Source organism: Rissa tridactyla, chromosome 7 (assembly GCF_028500815.1).
Source record: "Rissa tridactyla isolate bRisTri1 chromosome 7, bRisTri1.patW.cur.20221130, whole genome shotgun sequence".
NCBI lineage: Eukaryota > Metazoa > Chordata > Aves > Charadriiformes > Laridae > Rissa > Rissa tridactyla.
In genome coordinates this window covers 22,054,890-22,076,782 of record NC_071472.1, presented here as the reverse complement: position 1 = coordinate 22,076,782, position 21,893 = coordinate 22,054,890, and the positions used below count along the sequence as shown (strand labels likewise).

General features: G+C 39.7%; 1 protein-coding gene across 1 annotated transcript in view; it reads right to left on the bottom strand.

The window, feature by feature from the left end:
- CERS6 (ceramide synthase 6) overlaps positions 1-21,893 on the bottom strand; it is a 134,684-nt gene continuing 112,791 nt past the window's right edge. Inside the window, exons 10-11 of the mRNA XM_054209702.1 lie at positions 8,436-8,592; positions 1-5,386 (exon numbers count right to left, since the gene is read on the bottom strand). Of these exons, the coding sequence (XP_054065677.1) occupies positions 5,225-5,386; positions 8,436-8,592 (319 nt within the window). The 3' untranslated portion in view covers positions 1-5,224. The remainder of the gene's footprint in view (positions 5,387-8,435; positions 8,593-21,893) is intronic.

Here is a 21,893-nt window from a genome sequence, read left to right as displayed (position 1 = left end):
TGCTCTAAAAATGCTGGAGTCTGCAGTGTGGATAACAATCTTTAAGCTAAACCAAAGGAAAACATTTTTTGCATTTCATAGAAAAGAGAAGAAAACCAACACTATATTCCTAATACTTATGTTTATTATGAAAGTGCTTCCAAATTAAAATAGCCCACAATACTGATTGGTTCCAGAGATTTTATGAGGAATAATTATTTTCCATATTGAAAAAACCCCAAACCAACTGAGTTAAACACAAAATAATTCCCAAAGTTCTACTCAACAGCTATATATGAAAGGACTTCTAACTAGCACATCACTGTGTCTGGGACAGTGGAGTTCCTACACATCACTGCATTTCTGAAAGAGTTGCTCAAGCACAGGATTGTCATGAAAACACAGGTGAAATAGTGTCATCTGCCTCACCCTGACTTGCAACAGGTAGTCAACATGCACAGTACAGTATGAGAGTTCATGTAAAAATGTTAAACCTGGGGACTGCAAGAAGCTGAAGCTCAACAGAAGCCAGAAAATGTGTTTTGTTGCACAGATCATTTTAGGTAATGATGTAAGACAATCATTTTGGTCTTTTGTCTGACATGTGTGATCATTGATATGGCTCCAAAACATCATTTCATAGTATTTCCTCCATTTTTTTTAATTGAAAGCAATTTCAAAGACTGAGAATTCGGTACAGACACACTCAAACACTGTGTTTTCATTGCAACTACAATCAGAAAGCTTTACAATTTAAAGGCTACACATGTACGCCACTTTTCCAAACTTCCACTAGTGCTTTTTAAAAACAAAAGAAAAAAAGAATAAGGTTGTCTTACTGAAGTTCCCATTAGGTCCCTGTTCCAAATCAAAACCAGTCAAAACAAGTAATACAAACTGGTTTTGCTTTATGGTTTAAAGGCAACTGTAGTTCACAGAACACTGAAGTTAGGCCTAATAGGGTCTACATTACAGGAAGGGTAAAAAGTATTTAATAACTCCTCTCGCACAAATGTCACAAGAAGTAGACAATAAGAGACATACAAAAATGAGCTGTAGCAAAGAGATTAAAAAAATACCAACGCATCAACTGTAGAAAACCAATGGCAGCCCATATTTCTCTGAGAATACGGAAGGCTGCAGTAATGAGAAGATGAATGAAACAGGCATTAGGCTTCCTATTAGAATACCCTGCGTAAAACGCTTGCAGTGTCTAAATCAACCTGTGTTGATCATCACTGACATTTGCTGCAGGGTAACGGCTTTTACTGTCGCGTCCCATTCAGAACCAGAATGTGATTTTCACTCGAAACACATACAGATTTGAGACAAGATTCACTTCACTGTAAGCAAAGCTTTAGTGCATGTACTTGGGTCTCAGAAAAAAGATTTGTCATTGGCAATCACACCGAATGGTCACAGGCTGAAAAAGGAGCATCTGAAGCTGCAACACCTGTTCCAATTCTGCTGGAATCATTAAATAAATAACACATAGAAAAAACTACAAAATGGCAACAAGGAAACAGCTTGGGACACTTTGGTATTTTAGAACTAGCACTACTTAACGTTGATCAAGATCCAAAAGATTCCAACGTCCACCCTTGTTTGATCAGATATTTCTACCATTTTCTGCAATGTTTGTTTTTAGGTTTTTATGAAAAAAACAAACCCAAAACCCCACATATTTTTCTTCTGGTACAAAATATGCTAATATGGAAAACAGTAAACAAAAGGAGATCTGAATCTTATTTTCCTATATTCTGGGCTGGCTAGGGAGAGAAGACAAATTCTTACTATTTACTAATAAACTCTACATATCATTTCCTCATTTTTCTACTTCAACATTTCAACCACTGCGTTGTGTACCGTACTATAAAAAGGGAGCATAGAAGTTGAGGACAAATAGGTTACAGAGTACAAACCCTCATTTCTAAAATGACTAAAACAACAATTCTACAAAAGGTACGAATATACAGAACCTTTAAAGATCTCGCATTTACTATGCAAATCATTTCAATCCATTTTCTGGAATATGTGTGATTTTCCTCTAAATATTTGCTGGCCTCCAAAAGCACCTTGCAAAGCTCTTCAGCAGAGAAGCAAACAAATTCAACTGGAAAAGGAAACAGTTGCATGACATTCTCTCTGCAGAGTGGAAGATGAAGCCAGAGTTTTGAAATCCATTGGTTAAAGCAATGAATCAAAACACACTGCCAAGTATGATCACTAAAATACTTGGTCCTTCCCACTAAAGACCGAAAAAATTATGTGAATTTTTAATTTCCATAAAAAAATCATAACTTGAAAGTTTAGTGATTGTTCAGCAAAGTTTAGTCAAGTTCTCAATGCTTCCTTAGTCTTATCCCATTTCTGCAGATGTGTCATTTGACTCTCTCATCTCGCCTATTTCCCAGACATATCTATATTAAGTTTATTCTAGGCTGCTAAGAATGGACTCCAAAAAGCCAGGTTTGTATGAGATAAGTAAGTCACTGGGTGTCAGCTGAGCCATGGTAACTGCGTACATGCTTTAGCGCATCATAGATGCAACTGAATTTAAACCTCAAAGGAAGAGTTTCAGTCCAAGTGGCATTATTAAACAGTGGGGGTACACAGCCAGTGATGGTGAATCATCTCAAGGGTTGTAGCCTTGACTGTACATCCGAACCAACACCATACAGCACAGCAGGGACCAACAGGGACCAAAGGCTTCCTGCCTCTTGCACAGGGATTGTTTTTGGAAACTGCTCTCTGTCCTGATATCAACAACATTACCGTGCTATTCTATGTTGTGTATGTTGTGTACGTTGATATTTCAGAGCAACATTCTGTCCCCATGTAAGTCAAAGTATTTTGCCAGAATAACCATCTTTGCAGAAGGGAAATGGTCCAGTGGAGGCAGCAATCAACACCAGGAAAGAGGCGTGTTTAAACTGTTATGACCATCTTAGCAGGTCAGATTTCAGAAATTATAATGTTCATTGAATATATCCCAGGACGGTTTTGTATTAAAATCTTGGTACCATCTTGACAGTAATTATTAAACAACTGCCACTTCAAATACTGTGGATGGGAAACTTTCTATTGCAATCATTATACTGTCACATACATAACCTGTCCTGCAGATAACTGTATGAAATCAGAGGCACAGGAGACAGATGAGAAAAATTAGAGACAGAGAAGCTTTTGGGGGAAAAGGAGGTTTAAATAAGACGCCCCTGCTCCCTCAGATATATTCATGGACACATAAGCTAGGCAGCTGCTGAATTACAAGGTTACCTGGCTTTTTCAAAACATGCTCTGTGGGTAGTAAAACTGACAGTTCTTCTACAATTTACAATTTTTCAGTTTTCTTTCCTTTATGGCCAACTAAGTGGAGGTACTACTTTCATTCATGCTATTCTGCCCTTTCTTTTAGCACATTTGTTGCTAACACACAGGGGTCCCTATGGATAATAAAGGTTTCAGAATTTTTCAAGACTGACCAGTAGAATAGGAAAAAATCTCAGTTTCTCAAAAGAAAGAAGTGGCAACTCAACTTTCTTCAATGAAGTCTGTATAAAATAGAGCCTTTAAACACGTTTTATGGCATCAGAAACCATCTATATTTTGCTATTTGCATAGATGGAAGGAATCAGAAATATTTCCTGGCTTAGAGTTCCAGCTGAACACGGCACTCCAATCCAATCTTTGTATATAGAAGACACACATTTTTTTCTTCGTTTGTTCCTTCCTTTTTTTTTTTCCTTTTTTTTCTCCTATTCTTTTTTTTTTTTAATATATGTAAGTCTTTGGTCTAGAAGCACATTGGTTCTGTGTGCACATACACAATACTGTTGAACAGTAGGTTGCATAGAGTCTGTTACCCAAGAACCTTGCCTACTTTTGGCACTGCTGTCACATATCACAGAAAAGTGTCCTGCAAGAGTTGTATGATCCTTAGCATCCTACATCAAACTTTGATCTAGAGACTGGAAGAAGTGTGTATATAATGTTAAAAAAGATGAGTTTTGAGTGTTACTTTGTCTTCTTTGGGACACAGTTTGTAAATCTTGGATGAAAAAGGAGAGCAAAATCATTTTATAAACACCCTTAATTTTATTTCTAGAGGTGATGAAATACTGCTGAGCGTTCAAAGTTTACTATGAATTAAGTGAATTTTGCTCAAGTTTTCATGCATTTAAAATAAACTACTTCCAGTAATGTATGACATTCTGCCTTTTCTCTCTTCAGCCTACTAAGAAAGTGGCAGTAATTATAAGAACAATACCTAAGCTGAACTGTGTCTGAGGAAGCAATGAACTTGCATCTGCTGTTTTTTCCATTACACCCCTGCTCTCATCCATCTGAATGTGAAGAATAGTTTCAGGAGTGAGGTCTAGATTCACAATGGTGCACTTGAACAAACACCTTTCAACATGGAATCTCTGCAAAAAGCTAGAATCTGTAGAGGGCAAAAATTACCAAGGAAAAAAAAAAAAAAAAGAAGTGAGAATGAGTTTACCCTAACTGTTGACATCAATGCTTTTGGGTATTTGCACAACTAATCGAGTCTACTTCTAATGCAATTAACCACCAAATTGAATTTTAAATTATGCTAAAATAATATCCCACAATTACCACAGTTTTTTTTCCCCGAATTGCTAATTGACCACATTACCTACTATTTAAAATATCAATCCAGTGTTTTAAAACATTTTGTTGGAGGAACGGCCACTGTGATTTCATAGGCAATTTCAAAACCAGCACTTTAAAACACAAAGATAGCAAAAATATCTGAAGCAGATCTAGAATCTATAAAGCTATGTTCTATCTTACTGTAAGTAACAAATCAAGCAACTATTACTTATAGCAGACTCAGCAAAAGCAACAGGGATGGACAGAAGAGATCTGAGCATGATGCTCTCCACCACTGAGAATCCCAAGAGATAAAGTTTGAGAATGGATATTCCCTTTTGTCCAGAAGTTTCCAAAAGAATATAAAATAAATATTTCAAAGACAGTACAAGTGAAAATACTGCTCCCATTGTGTCAGTTACATACACATACAGCATGCCTACGATTACAGAATGGTGTGTTGTCTTCATTCACAAACAGGAAATATGGCAGTGCGCTATCAGAATGCTTTGATATTCCTAATTTTTTCTGATGCTGAGATATATGAAGAAACCGCATTCACAACTTATAATTTACTTCCAGTAGCAAACAGTTCATTCTGTTCGTGTCTCATGATTGAACTCAAGGATTAATGCTCCTCTGAGCAAGTGCCACCAGTAAGATACCCGTTTGTCCCATTGGCACCGCCGGTCCCATTAGTGGTGATAGTGCTGTGCGGGGTCTTTGAACGAGGTACTGTTTCTTCCTCATCTGAGCTTGACTCAATGTCACTTCGGTCATCCTTTGCTACCTGTAGAATTTGAAAAAGAAGCAAGCAATAGGAGATTGGAAGGAAACAACTGAGCTTTTTGTTCAAGCCAGAATCCGAGAATTCAAACATTTTTCAATTTGAGCTTTGAAAGCTCTCTCAGCTCTGGCACATGTCTCTGCTTTTGCCTGCCTGGACTCAGTTGAAACACAGATGCCTGTACACACACATACGCCACATGCAAAGGCAGGGTGAGAACTTTGCACTGATCCACTGAAGGTCAGGTAAGGTCAGGCAGAGCTCTACCCAGTCTGATCTTGAAAATCTGCAAAACTGGTAAGAGTGCATCAGATGAAGTAAAAAAAAGCATCAATGAAAAGAGGTCTGAAGTCTAAGCTGCATGCAGCTTTACAAATGCAGCTTTCCATGCCTGCTTCTACCCTTGTTTGTATAGCTGAGCTTCCTAATTTGTTCAGAATCTATCCATGCTGTGCCGATTGCCACATCGGGGAAGTACAATTGACTTTACTATAGCGAATGGACATAAAGGGGGCAAAGTACATGACGAGTCTTCTTCACAAAGAAATCAAAACAATAAAGAACAGGGCCACTGCATATAATTTTTTGCTTACAGTAATCCTCCCTACTCCAGAGAGACCTCATGATAATTCTGCTCTCCAGCTCTTGCCTCCGAAACAGCCATTTGCCTTTGGGGCTCCCAATGTTGCGACCATCCTTGCAATATCATAACACCTGAGTGACACTATTCTGCTTGGGAATAAAGAAACACACAGTTCCCTTATACCTCCCAATAGGTAACAGTTTTAATGTCAATGTCTAGCAAGTCTGCAAGTCTTGACCTTGAAGACCCATGAAACTAGACTTCAGCTAAGGTCAGAAATTTGGTTCCATACTTACACAGCTTCAATTAACAGATTACTTCAGTCTCTTTTATATAAAGGACTATACTAAAGCTGTTGGGGATACAGAAATACATTTACAATTATATTTTTATCAGACAGAAGAGAATGAGCCCAGCACAGGGTACTGAGCACCTGTGATCAATGCGAGGGCAGACCAGATGGTCAAAAAGTTTTCTGTCATCTTAAATTCTCTTTATATTAGATTCACTGCCAATTCTTTTGCTAGGGTCCTGCCCAAAGCCAAACAATCAAAAGAAGATTCTATGCTGCATTCACTTCCATTAAACATGTGATCCCTCTCTTTATTTTTAAAACGCTGACACATACCAGGGTCTTTTCACTTAAAACCTGATGCGAATGCAATATATCTTGCAGTACTTTGTTCTCTTTGTTTATCCCCAAAAGAACTCACTGGAGTAATTTCTACAGAAGGAGCCTAGAAAATATATATCTAGGCTCAAAAAACTCCTAAGCATAACAGAGACTAAGAAATAGATGATCAGGATTAGTTACAAATTTAATGATAATAAATTGCTGAGCTGTTCCAAAGGTGGATACGAGTAATACAAAAATAAAACAATAATTAAAGATGAAGATCTACTGTAAGATATTTGTAATGTGCTGTGAAAACATTGCTTATTTTACTGCAGAAATGGAAAGAACAGGGTTGCAAGTGAGAAAATAAGATCTGAAGGAAGAAGAATCCTCCATGTATATGCATCTTTAAGTTGGCCACTGTTTTACTGTGAATAAAGCTAGCTCTGCTAGCTCTGCTCTCATATAATCTAAATTTTCTTCAGTGCAATTGTTTGAATTACAAAGCGGAGGACTTACAGTCTCAAGTATGCTTCCTGAATGGTGACAGAGCAGCTGCTTATCCTGCTGATACATATGTGTAGAAAAGGCTGTAACATAATAGCACCCAGATACTACAGATAGAATTGGGTTTGAATGTTATTAGGCAAAGCAAAAATGGCCTTTAAAGATAGACTTCATTTTATATATATGAACACAAGCAATGGCTAAAAGTACCAAGCAGAACCTACAAATTAAAACAAAACAAAACAAAACCAAACCTCAACACAAACACCAGTATTGCACAGAATAAATCTTTGGCATAGTAAATTTAAAGAAACTTACATGCAAGGGGTTCCACTTCCCAGCCTTCCAGCACAGCACAAGGGAAAGGATAAACAAGCAGAGTAAGAAAGAGTATGAAGCACTCTTTGAAGTCACTGGTGTAATTCAGACAGGAGAGCTGAGGCTAATAATCGCTAAAAGCAGAGGAGACTGAAGTGTGTCTTCCAGGCAAGATACAGTTCACGCATGCACTGTTTCACACAGAGCGAATGGCAGATTCTGGGCTCCGTCCAGCGCAAGGCTGAGCTCTCCAGTACATTCACAGAAGGCATTTTTCTGCAGAACAATCCCATTCACTTTGGGGGCGGTCACATGTCTAAAACATCTACTTAGGCACTCTTAAGGGCAAAATGTGCTGTACTTTACATGATCTGTGAGCATTAGTTCTATCACCTAAATGGGAGCACCGTATCTGCACAGGCAGTGCAATGGGGCTAGCATTTCTGTGAATTATATCTTCCTGTCAAATACAACAATGGCAGCAAGACATTAAATTCTATTCTAAACGGTCTTGCTGTGGGAATCCTAGAAAGAAAGTACATAGCTCGTTGCAGAACCTCAAAAATACCAAAAGAGGCTGTGATTTGTAACTTTGACACTAGCAAAGGCAGTAGAACTTCAGTTTGTGTTATTATTACTATCACTACCAGCTGGGAAATGAACACTTTGCTAACAACTATTATAAAGAAGGAAAACAGAACTGTCAGCCCCAAGAAAGCAGTTTGCTTTGTTTTTTTTTTAATCCATTTTCCATAATGTAGTTTGGTTCAGTGTACCAGATTATGAAAAAGAAGCATGGAAGCACATATAAATACAATCACTACAGAGTATATTAACTTGTCTGACATTTGTTACAAGGAATGGAAAAAAGTTTGCATGAAAAGAAAGAAGAGTTTACGTAAAACAGTACGGGTCTTCAGTAATGTGTTATGGATTAGAAAGAAAAAGTAACGAGTACAGTCAGTGACCCTGTATTGATATTGAAAAAGTTAAAATCCTAAACATGAAATAGAACTGTGCTGTCTTACCTTGCCCTTTGAAATAGCTTTGTAGGCTGCCTTTAAGATTAGGTAAGACCAAAAACAGTGCAGAATTTGAAGAATGACAAGCAGCACGTTGAAGACCCACAAGGCAGGAAAATTGCCCAGAGCTTCATACAGTTCAAACAATGTGGTGTTTAATATCCTAGAATTGAAAGGAACAGAAAATAATAACACTTTCCTTAAGCCAACAATCTAAAAGAAACCTTTTAAAAATCAAGATGACAAGTACTTGATTAGATGGGATCCACACAGGTAAGTTGGTTCTCAGAGTAATAGTGACTCGGACTGAATCACACAGGTGTCTCCAGAGAGAAAAAACATCAAAATGTTGCTTTCAGTGTTTAACTTCATTCTGCAAACATCACATATAGAAAACAAAGATCCTCAGTGTGCGTTTCTTCTCTTCTTTTATAAAGCTGGCAGGTGTTGGTTATCTCAAATAACTCCTTCCCTGATTAATAACAAAGATTACTTTATTCCATTTTTTAAAATAAAGCTTTTTCATCTCAACTGCTTCCAGTGGGGGCTTGGTGCCCCCATGTTAGCACAGAGTAAGAGCACGCAGGAAGAATGTTACACTACAGTGCAACCCACATGCAGTGCCCTGTTCTTCAAACCACGTTCCCAGGCTGTGACAGTGAGCTGCAACCTCTCCCATGTTACATGAGACAAAACTGTACCAAGAGCTGGGCAACGCTCCCTAAGTATTCCCCCATCTGAAACCCTCTTTCCCAACCCCAATCTCAAAGCCAATGGGTTTGTTTCAGCGTAGGCAGCTACAGATGTCTTTGCCCTCTTGGTATCGGCAACACGAGTGATGTGCTGCGTGGAACTGAAAACAGTCTGAGACTGTTCAAATAAAGTGAGACTTCAGTAGCATGTGAAACAACTGTAGATGTGTGGCAGGATTCAGCCTCTTCTGGGGTTTTCAAAGAATGGGGGTTGCTTTGCCTGTGTGTCCCAACATAAACTCTTACTTATTTAGTAGAAACTTCAGCACCAACAGGAAAACAAAGTCAAAATAATCAACCAGTCAAGGGGCTTAACCCTGGGTCTTGAATATCCTGGGTGCCTGTGCTAACCACTAAGGTACTGGGTAGCCCCGGTGGCCACTTTTTGTACAGAATCCAATTTGCACACCACTTACTTATGTACAAGCAAGACTAGGGTTTAGCAGTTACATAAAGGACAGGTGGACAATGGGGATACTTTGGGGCAGCAAGGGTTGTAAGACCTTCTGGTGGCCTTTCAACACACAAAGGGGGCTTACAAGAAAGATGGGAACAAACTTTTTAGCAGGGCCTGTTGCAATAGGACAAGGGGTAATGGATTTAAACTAAAAGAGGGTAGATTTAGACTAGATATAAGGAAGAAATTTTCACGATGACGGTGGTGAAACACTGGAAACAGGTTGCCCAGAGAGGTGGTAGATGTGCCATCCCTGGAACCATTCAAGATCAGGCTGAATCTGAGCAACTTGATCTAGTTGAAGATGTCCCTGCTCATTGCAGGGCAGGTTGAACTAGATGACCTTTAAAGGTCCCTTCCAACCCAAACTATTCTATGATTCTATGAAATTCAGGCAGTTGTAGGCATTTGAAACAAGTTTTTGAGAACATTTCAGATGCAGGCAGTAACAGTCATGTTACAATATGACTTCTGAAACTTTGTAAATAAAGCACTAATTATTCTGCCCAAATACTCTGCCATAGCAGATGATTTCAGTCTGGACCTCAGCCTGAGAGCATGGAGCGGACAACAGACAGTAGAAGCAATGACCTATAAATGCCTGTTAACTAGGGGGAGAAAAAGAAGGCAATATAAAGATTTGTCACCCTCCATCCATTTTCCCTGCTGGTGTAAAAATGCATTAAAAAGTCCATTGGCTTTATGTTCTTTTTCTTTTTTTAAATTAACTATCACCCGCTACCCACTAGATGGCACATTTAATCAAGCAAACGCCCGCACAGCTCTTGGGCTGCACCAGCTTTGTCTGAAGGCAGGAGACGTAGCTGAGGTCCTGTAAGGGCTTCAGAACAGGGCAGCTCTCCTGAGTTAGAGATAGTGGGCTCAGTTTTTTAGTCACATTTGCCACAATTCTTTCCAACAACATAAAAATCAGATCAAGTAGTATTAAGAAGTATGTACAGACAGCAAACCCGGAATACAACATTTAATGCTAATGATTTATGTGTGTAAAGAGCATTGGCCAAAAATCAACCAGTGATTTCGAATACACTGGCCTTAATACTGTAGAGTGTTCCATAATAAATTTTCTACCATTTATTTTTGCCTTCTTACACTAAACTGCATGTCTGCTTCATAATTTATTAAGAACCAGATGTTTTATAACCTTAGTATACAGCTGTGTTTTTACACTGTCTTCTGTTTATGGAGTGAACATCAGAAAAAGAAACTGTTTTCCAGTTTGCAAAAACCCTGTCATATTATTGCTTCTGTCAGCTAAAACTCTTCAGTTGCAGCTTTGTGTAATTTGTTCTGCCAGTGGTAGCTCTACATGGCACACCAATACCCCACTTTATAATTCAAGGGGACGCTCTCATGCATATCAAAACACAGCTGCAGTCAGCACTGTTTTACTTCACCAGTACTTATTTTAGTTCTAACCACTATATCAAATTCAAGCTTGAAATCAACAACTCCTGTATGTAAAGCCACCATTGCCTTTTTCTACATTTAAAATTTTATATGCTCCAGAATTGTAAATGCAGTTTCTACAAGTTTCTGTTTATATTTTCATTCACTGGACCAAATTCACCTCTGGGGACTTCCATAGGAGTCAAGTCAAAAAAGCAGCATTAGAGATGCAGATGGTCCTATTTTTTCCAAAATATCAAGAGGACAGCAAGGCCAAAAAGAGTGCTTCTGGTTCCAAAAGTGGTTTCACCGTGCAAATGACTCATCAACTCTATATTAGTTATATCAACGGAAATAAGCCTTCGTTGAAAAAGCAGACCTCTTCCTAACATGCTCTTGTGGCTTGTCTGACAAACTAAGGACAGGACTGGAACTCTCCATTAAAGCTGCATAAAGGATTTCCCTAATTGCTCAGCAATGCTAAGAGGCATCAGTGACCTGACGTGTAGGCTAGGTGTGCACATGGAGCTAAGGCTACTTCTAAGCACGTAGGGCTGAGCAGATGCTGAATGAAAAGTACAGAAAACTATAGAAAAAAATGAAGAAAAGCAAATAAACTTTCTCTCTCAGAATAAATAAATTATTTCATGCCAGAAGTCTGAAATGAGGGGAAAAATCGTAAGGTTAGCGGTCAGAATATGGAGAGAAATTCTACTTGTAGAGACTGAAGAAGGGAGGGAGGGGAGAAAAGTTTGACAACTTTCCACCAGTTCCATGGAATCCAAAGGATTCAACAGAAACATTTTAACCAACTACACAAATAACAGGGACTGGAAAAAGCAGTGTGAGAATGGATTACACGAAAGTGAAAGTGCCTATGGGATGTATATGCAAATAAATCTTAGGTTCAAATACTCAAAAAGGCAGTCAGGCACTTAAACCTGCAAACATCATTGCTGGAATTTTTCAAAGCTCTCCAGTGGTTAAATCACAGCTTTTCGTAATGAATGGTGGAAACTGATTCTTGGCTATCTGACTTGAAACAGCTGGACTTGATCTCACAGAGAGAAATTACTTTAAGCTGCAAGTGATCTACCTCTCTGAAGAATTTGGTCAGCATTTCTTGGGTCTCTGCAATTTGAAACAAAATGTTAGCTTCTGCTTTTGAAAATAGGTTCTGAACTGTAGCAATTTTTCTGAGGCCCTGAAAGATTTGATAGCTGGACAAAACAACAAAATCCCATGGAAGGTATTCTTCTCTCATTAAATACATCCCAAGCAGGGCTGTGTACCCGGCTGCATGAAGCTCTCAGTTTAGCATTTTGAATTATGTAGTGTGGCTGATGAAGGTAAATGAAAACAAATTCACCACTTAAGATCCAATCTACTCTTACAGAAATCTATGGTAGAATTTCAGGAATGCTGCCACAGTATCTGAGCCACTGGGAGAGGTAATTCTGTGCTTACTATACTACTGCTCTAATTGAACACTCAGAATACAATTAACACATTTTCAACAACTACTAAACAATCAGCTGCATCACATCAAGATGTGCTTGCTATCAGCAAGAGGCCCGTGCACTGACTCAGGTGAGATTACACTCCCTCCCCTCAACTTAGCGGGCACCAGTCCAGGCTCCCGGAGAGCAGTTACTCATTCTTGTCATGTTGATCATTCGTCTTGCACCAGGGATGGAATGAGAAAAGGGAGATGAAGGAAGAGAGATAAAGAAAGAGAGGGATGGGTGGAAGAGTAAAATGCTTATTTACATCTGTCTGAGAATTGGCAAAACCATGCTGTGTTTGTTTCTGAAAGGATCCTGAGAGGAATGAAAGGAGGTGAGAAAGAAGGCCATGTGGAAAGAGTAGGCATTCTTCCAGACAGGCAGGAAACTCATGATAAGCTCTGCAGAATGAAGCATAGCGGGGTGATGGGCACTACTACCACATCCAATGGGAGCAGAAACTGTGCAGCTGAAATAAGTGCTACTGCTTGTTGCCTTAACTTCTGCAGCACTGTCCAGTGACCAACACCCTGCGCGTGCAACATGCTGAATGAAAGACATATTGTTACCCCAGTGCAATAGCCAGAAGTCTCAAAGTATAGCCAAAGATGGCAAAACATAATACCAGCTTGTTTAAATAATTCAGAATAAATGTCTTTATCTTCTTTACCAAGTGTGTATTAGACAACAGTATTCTGTATTGCACCATAACCAGCTGCACTGGGACATTCTTCAATACTGCATTCACTACAGAGCAAATAGAAAATAGGTGGGCATTAATGAAATTCAGATCCTATTTAGTGCAAGTAATACAACAATACTACTTCCAGCAATGCTTCTGCTTTTTTAAATTTTTTTCCTTTAAAAAATAAACAATTGTACTTACTTCTGCCCTGAAACATGGTAGTTTATCCTCCATTATAAATGGTAAAAAGTGACCAAGACCAGAGAACAAAGAGTCAGGACTCCTAAATTCTGTATTTAGCTGTTCTGTTCACTTATTAATTACATAGTTTACTTTTTGTTAAAGATGGGCACGAGGTATTGGTACATCTTGTCAGTCACACAAAGATGCTGGGAAGATTAATTCATTAGCTTGTTTATAAAATACTATGGATTACTTGCTTAAAAGATCCCATAAAACTGACGGGTAAAGAAAATATATCACTGAGATTAACAGATAAATGAGGAGGCGGTGGAGTGTGAAAGCACACATATGTGCACACGTTGATCAGCTATAGGATGATAAATCAGCTACATTACACCAGCAGTCAAGATTTATCTCTGGGATTTAGACCTTGATTGAAATCTAATAGGATTTCATATCTCAGGCTGTCCCAGTTACTTATGAGAATGCTAAGCTAACTTTACACAACAGGTGACCTGACACACAGATGTTTCTGATGAGAGACTTCAGGTGAGTTACCCAACTTTTTACCTGAGAAGGGTATGAAATGATATGCAAAATCCTTATTAAATTCAAGGAACCTTGGTCTATAGCATGTCCTGGAGCCCTCAAGCCGCAGCTCAGCTAAATATTTAATTATAGCAAATCCAGTACATAAAGGGCCATACTGCCAACTTCTTCCTTTTCTGAGTTTCAGCTCAGCCAGCTGCTGTGAGGACTGTGTCTATATCACTGTTCTGCTCTGAACAGATGCTTCTTGGTTCTTGCTGAGTGGAAGAACAAGCTGGTTTCCCATTTCAGATCCTGCCATCCCTTAGGTTTTCAGTGCCCAGGGCAGGATTTATGCTACTAATCAGTGCATGGCAAATATGAGGGGAGCAGCAGAGACCCACTGTGAACTAAGAAGAGTCAGATGAACCAGTCACTCACACAGCATTAATGAAACAGGGGAGGAAGGATGGGGCGAGAGAGAGAGATGATCTTTTAACAGCATCTCAGATGAATTCCTCGGATTTTTTGGTTGTTGTTGCTCATTACCCTCTTCTTTTAGACAGTAAATTCATGAAATATCTCCACAAAATGCAGCGACAGAAGGGATATAAACTCTTGAGTCAGCATTCAGAGCAACATTAAATCCACACACTTCAATTTTATCAGTCAGCTCAGCATCACGCGGGAGTTCTGCTCACCTATACCAGTCCCACACCAGAGTATTTCCTGACATGGTGCAAATACAAGCTCAGCTGCTTCTAGAGATGGGTAGCTCCTGTTCTAATACTAATCGGGAACAATACCTCTTTGCAGAAATCACAGCCCTGCCGCTGAGACTATGTTATTTTAAGCCCTGAGTAGATCAATGGGATTTCCAGTTACTTAACTAAAATGATGGAACAGGCAGGAAATTATTCATGTTTGATGTACTGTAAAAGAGATGATTCTGATCAAGCTGTCACTGCCCTAGGTTCAGCTGTGCCTTTCTCTTCACTCAATTGCTTCTCATCAACAGTTACTGCCCATTAACTGATTTTGCAGCCACTGGTATGAATAATAGTATTCCCACTCTTGTGGATAGAAAAAAACAAGAATACAAGGTCAGAGACACCTTCACGATCCAAGCTCTAATCCCAGGAGAGTCTTTCAATAGACATTAGGATATGGAGAGAATTCAAATTTCCTAGTAGAATGTAATTATACTCAGCAAAATGTTATATCTGTAATGTGTTCTGGCAAAATGCTTGTCTGAAGGCCTGTGATCATAACACAGGTACAGGGAAACTACGTTACGCTAGGAATGACACTTCCAAAACTGAAAATCTCCAGGAACACATAACTTTTATATGAGCAACAGAGACTACATATCAAGATCCATGTGCCTAGAGTTTGTTATTCTCCAAATAGGAAAGGCATTTATTGTAAACTATAGGAGGTCAGTTTCCAATCTTTGCAAAACAGGGTATCAGAGAACAAAAAAGCCTTCCCCATGCCTCTTTCCGTTGACTAAAAATAAGTGCAGTACCTCTGCTCAAGGAATGTTTCTCCCTCTTGCTTTGGGAGCACACACTGACACACTGCCTTGTGGTTAGCTATATGCCATGGCAGACATTTTGGGAGAAAAAGACTCCCCAAACTTTCTGTAAATGAAGGAACTAATCAGAACTAGTTCAAAAGCCCACAAAACAGCACAGAACAGCTGCAGCCAGCTCTCTGCCAGGTACCCAGTGTCCTTCAGGTGGCTTACATCAATAGTAGGAGTACGACACTTTGGACTCATTGGTCTAGTCCTGAGAACATGTCCCTAGAGTAATGGAATAATTTTAAAATCCATAAAAATCACACAACTTAAGGAAGTGCAGTGGCACAGTGTCTGCCAAGGACTCATCTTTCAAACAAATGACTCAAGTATTATGGTTCAGTTGTGGAAGAAATGCCAAAAGATGTGGATGGGAAGGGAAAAAAACCCCAACATCAAAAACCCAATCAACTGTACCTTTGCCCCCAAAAGCATCATAAAAATTTTCTCTATACCAAAGTCGGGGAAATCAGCCTTAAACAGTTTTCAGTTTAATCCAATTTTCTAAATAACGATCATAGCTATTGTGGGTCAAACTCTGCCATTGTGCGACATTGATGAAACCAACAGAATGTGCTCACTTACATGGATGCTGGGTTTCTCCCAAAGTGTTTAGCCACAATGATCTCCTCCTATTGAGCAGTAGGAGTAGTAATAAGACCCTAGCTGCATCACGGCTGTTGATCACGGTGTTCAAAAGCCATTTACTATTTCAAGCTGGTAAATTAACTATCGTATTCCCATGCTTTTGTACAGCTATGCCTTTTATGTCCCACATACATTAGCAGCTCACAGTGAACCAGTAGCACTGCTCCGCTTTTATATCAACTCTGTAGCACTACAAAATACACTCCCCTAATAGCAAACCCTGGTGCTACAGACACAGCCTCTAAGAGAAAAGAGGTTGAGAAGAGGGAGAACGTTTGCACACCCTTGAACTACGAACAGACACCTAGACTGTCAGCACTCGTACTCATATGGGCTGTCTGTGGTACTACCTTACCAGTACAGCTCTCCGCTCCACAGAATGCGCAACAATTAAGGATGTATTTTGGGGCAAAGTTTCCTCACATACCTCTCTCTTAGAAAAGAAAAAAAACAACAGTCAAACTTCAAATTCCCATGGTCAGCCTCTTTTTTTCTCCCCTCCATCCTGCAAGTGATGCAACTTCAGAAGAGACTCGGAGAACTTCAGCTGACTACAAAGCAGCGTATACAGGAAGCTGACTAACACGGCAGAAGCAACCCTCAGTTCAGCCTCCTCAGGTCATCCATACTCTCCGTCACCATGCCTTGTGAGCTGGTTTGAAAGTGGCTAACATGTCTGGCCACAAGAAAAACACCAATGCTGTTTCCCTTCCCCTAAGACATTTACACTCACCAGAATAATTCTGAGCAAAAGAAGTGCCACAGAAATGGTTTTAATCAGAGCACAGGTTTTAGAAAGGATATATTTCGTAATAGAAAGAGTAAAGTAAGAACACTGACTGAACAGCCTATCCTTGACAACAGAAAGCATTATTACAGCCACAGGGTACAGTCTGTAGAAACTAAAAATGAGGGTAAGAATCAGCTCTGGAAGTCTGATGAAACCTTTTTTCATATATTTTTTTCCTGTTGTGATCACATGAAAATCTTAAAAATGGAAACACTGAGCAAATGCCACTTTTTGTTATTTACACTGCAAACCCACCATGGTGAATGACACCTGTAACCTTTGCATTTCTTATAGCTTCCCTGTAAATAGCTGGATCAGTATTAAGCCGGCACTCCAAACACTTCAGCTTTGCTTCATATAGCACTCAGAGACCTGAGTTCACAAGCACTATAAACAATTTTAGGAAATAAAATAACCAGGCACTAGGAAGGACAACATCAGATAATATTTTGTCAAAAGCAAATGGGATGGCAACGTTATATACGCACTGCTGAAAAGCCAAGACAAGAGTTGTGAGTAAATTTATGGAGACTTAGTTAATTAGACCTTCTTTTTAATCCATAAATTGAAGTCTATGAGTTTTTCAAATATACTGTAGTTAGCTTGACAAAAACTTTATTAAATGCTCCTGATAAAATGATGGGTTATAAGTTGCCTGCTGAAACTACAAATGGTCTGAAATATAAGCACATTTGATATAATTTTTGTTAGTTCTCCAGCATCTACTCACTGACAGCATGAATAACATCAGGAATCAAGTACCTCAGATCAAAATCATAATTTATTCCTTCAATAACCCTCAAACAACTTAGATTGTGCTCTGATTTAGACAATATTCTGAGCAAAATGAGCTGGAAACAGTGCCAGAAAAGATTTATTTTCTTAATAAAAAAGTTATTTTATCGTAGAACAATCATAAATGTTTGTCCAGCTCTATACATAACACTAGCCAGGCTAGAAAGGTTTTCACTGACTTTAGGATCCAGTGAGAGTAACTAAAACTATCACAAACACTGTGTTCATTCAGAGTCCAGACAAGGTCTGGGCAGTTGGGATTTATCTGGCTACCTAAATTCTTACCATGCCAAGTAACTGATCAGATTTCTTGCTTTAACTAGTGCCTACGTATTGCTTTGACATAACAGGCTGCTTTTTAAGGTTAGGTTTGAGCTTTCTGTTTTACCAGTATGTTCAGAGGAACAAAGCAGGGTGACTCTGCCAGGGTCTACATGCTGCCTTCCAATAATACACATGTTCCAAGGGCCAAACAGGAGAAAATGTGACAGGAAAGAAAACCAGTATGAAAGACTCAAGTTCTCTGCATGTTAAGAGCTGCACGGAAACAGTGAATATCAGCAAGAAAAAGAACAAAGCTAGGAAAAAGAGAAGTTCAGCAAATATTTGCAGCATCTGCTACTCATGAGGGCTCTGTGCTACCCCTGCAGAGAGAAGCTGATTCCAGGATAAAGGAAAGGAGAGAGAACAGTGCAGGCTGGCAATGCTGGATAGCGAGACCCAGTGTGTGCATTAACAGCATGGCTCTATCCCACGCTATTGTTCAACCAGTGATGAGACTCAGGAAGAGCTATTCAGCCAGTCATGCAGAGATGAGAGAAAGACTGGTAATAAGTAACTAAGGTGCATTGCAGCACACCATGGCGAACAGAAGTTAATTTTAACTCAGCAAGGATCATGCCATGCTTGTCTGGTTCATGGAGACACTCATTGCCATGAAAACGCAATTAGAAATCAGCCATAAGCCAGACTGCGTGTACTCTCATCAGCTTTATAAATGAAAGATTAACAAGGAGCAAAGTTGTTCGTCTGAGGACTGGCAGACCCACGCTTATATAGGGTTTGTTGGCCTAAAAATCACATTTAGCAACAGTACATTGCAGTTGATGAGAAGACATGCACGTGAAACAGCCTTGAGTTGTAACAGTAAGTATTATTTTTGCCATCTTTTTTTTTGACAGAACCTTTCCAAACAGACTCAAAAATGGAATATCCAGTTAGGACATACCTACCAACACTAAACAAGACTATACCAACTGAAGTGGCTGACTGTCTGTCACAGTTTTTAACGTGGTACGGTAGTCCAGGCACCGACAGCGTCTGAAGATAGCCATGACAGGAAGGCATACAGACTACTTGGATTATACCAAATTTGCCTAGATGAGAATTTGGGGGACAGCACATGCAGAACACGACCTGTGTCATCCATAATCAGCTTAAATCAGGCTTTCATCTACATTTGTACAATTAATCTGCTGCTTTACATTTGTCAGTGCATCCACGTAATATGAGCATGCTGAGACCTCACAGGTCACATGAATGCCAATGCCGTTTCCCTGCTTCCTTGCCTTTTGACAGCACCACTACCCTGAAGCCCACTGTGTTCTACCTCTCATACAATATAACTGATTATAAAAATAATCAAAAGTAGTGAAAAACAAGTGCATACTACTACTAGTCAGAGCACCTGAGAGAACCTGAATTTACTCAGCTTGGTGCCTTCACCTGGTAAACATCAACCTAGCTTTCCTGGGAGCCTTCTCCTTCTTTCAAACCACAAAGTTATACCTTTACTTGCAGTTACCTCAAGCTATCTTTTAAAATGATGAACAGGTTTAGTAATGTTCTATCTCCCTCCACACCAACCATCTTTCTTCCACTGAAGCTCTTGGAAATACCCCGGTTCAGGTTCACTTCCTGAAACCAGTTTCAGATACTAAACTCTTCACCGCATTAGGAGATTTATTCAAACTGCCCTGCAAAAAAAAGTATGTATTCCACAAGAATAAGCAAAGTAAGTGAGTCGTCTTGGGTCTCCAGTACAGCCCAGACTTGAGGAGTTTCACAGTTCTTAGAACATGAAGTCGGCAGCTAGCAATGAGCAAAGAAAGACTGGAAAATGCAGTGCATCACCTTCTTCACTCACGTCTCCTGGAACGGAAGACACCTGTTTGCCATCTGCAGACCTCAAAAAGTTATTAATAAATATTACAATCCCATGGAGTTTCCCTTCCTGGACATTGAAAGAAAACCAAAATAACAGCAAAAAGCAAACCATTCCTTTATCATCTGAGAGAAGACTATGTCTATGTAACTATAGCAAAAAAACCAAGCATTTGAAGCGTAGGGAAGAGGAGTTACAAGGCTTATTGAAATAAAGAAAGGCTTGAGGTAACTGCTTTGACCAGCCTGATTAGACTAGCCAAGGGCTCACATAATTTATATCAATTCTTTGGTGTGAGATTGCTCTCGTTCTCCCTACAATCCTGTATCATCTGAGAGGGCATCATGTTCCCCCTGACTCATGGAGAGCTGTGTTTTATGTTGTAATTTGCTAGAACAGTGATTATGCGCAAGTGAGAGAATTTCACAAGCAAAATGTCTTGTCAGTGAAAATAGCAGCTTTACTCCTACATTCACTTAGCAGCAGGAGGCAGAAAGTGTCCTGGGGTTTTTGAATTATTGCTGAAATGAACTCCAGATGCCTGCAGAAAGACTGCTAAATATATACCTAATTGCCAGTTTCTTTTGTCTTAGCCCCGCTACTGAACAACCTTCAAACAACAGCATTTGATACATTCTGAATTCTTTATTAGCACCTTTATGCAAAATTAAATGGCACTTGTGCAAAGCTGGAGCACAACAGCACGCCAGCACGACATCTCTGGAAGCCTGTCTTGGGTATTCGTCTTCCTGTGGGGGAAGTTTTCTTATAAATTACAGTCTTCCTTTTACATTACACACACACCAATTTTATACCTCTCAGTTTTTATGCTAGAAAAATTTGCAAATTTATGTAATATTAATCAGGCACCAAATTTTTCTATTTTGAATATTCAGCAAAGGAGAGCAAAACTATGCTTCCTGGCCTGCTGCCGCTCCAATGACTCATCTCTGCTGACATCCAAGCTAATGGGTGTGAAGACATAGAACTGCTGCTCCATAAGAGAAAAAGGATTCGGCAGAGACAAGCTCATGCGTCCCATGCTTCATCCCTGCTAACCCTGACTCCCACACACAATGCCCACATGACAACTATGAAACTGCTTCTGGGCTCTGTGATTATAGGTGTACGTAAGGGTAACCGTTAGGAATACGCATGTCAAGGCTTTGGTCTGGAAATAAGATGGTCTTAAAAATCAAAGATCATATACACCACACTGAACAATCTGCATATACAAATAAATAAATGTGTTCTTTCATTGATTAGGGAGAGGAGAGGCAGAGTGATTGCCAGTGTAACCACTCTATCTGTGACATAGGAGCAGACAGCACACTGTCGGCTGCTGAATTCCCGCAATACACAGCCCCTCCGCCTTCATGGTCTTCAAGAGTCTATGCTGATCTTTCCATCCCAGCAGCAAACCTCACCCACGGCTGTAACCTACAGCCCTCATTAGCCCAATATTCATTACCAAGGGAGCTGACATCAACAACAGAAGCTACCGTGCAGCCCTCTTCCTCTTCTCTGTTCCCCAGACCTACTCGCTTTGATTTTTACCTGCTTTCAGCACACTGGACCAGTGCTACTCTATAGAGCAGCATTCAGACACGGTTCAATCTAAAGTGTCACGGTAGCGCCGCTCTCACCTAACACATATGGGAACAGATGGGCACATCCAGAACACCAGCACAAAATGCCACAGCTATAAAGCAGGGCTCAAGTTTCGACACTTGCTAGATACCATTTCACTGTGCTGGTGATCTCTTCCAGGACTCTGCCAGTCAGCGCTAGGTATGTATTAGGGACACTTACACAGCCTTCAGTTCGATGATGTCTGATTCCTACTAGCCATCTCAATCTTTAATTTATAATTTGTCTAGCCCTAGTGAGGGCTTCCTGCACACTGTGACACTTGGCTGCAACACTTCACAGAAATCACTTGAGACAGCATGAACCTCCATTTTC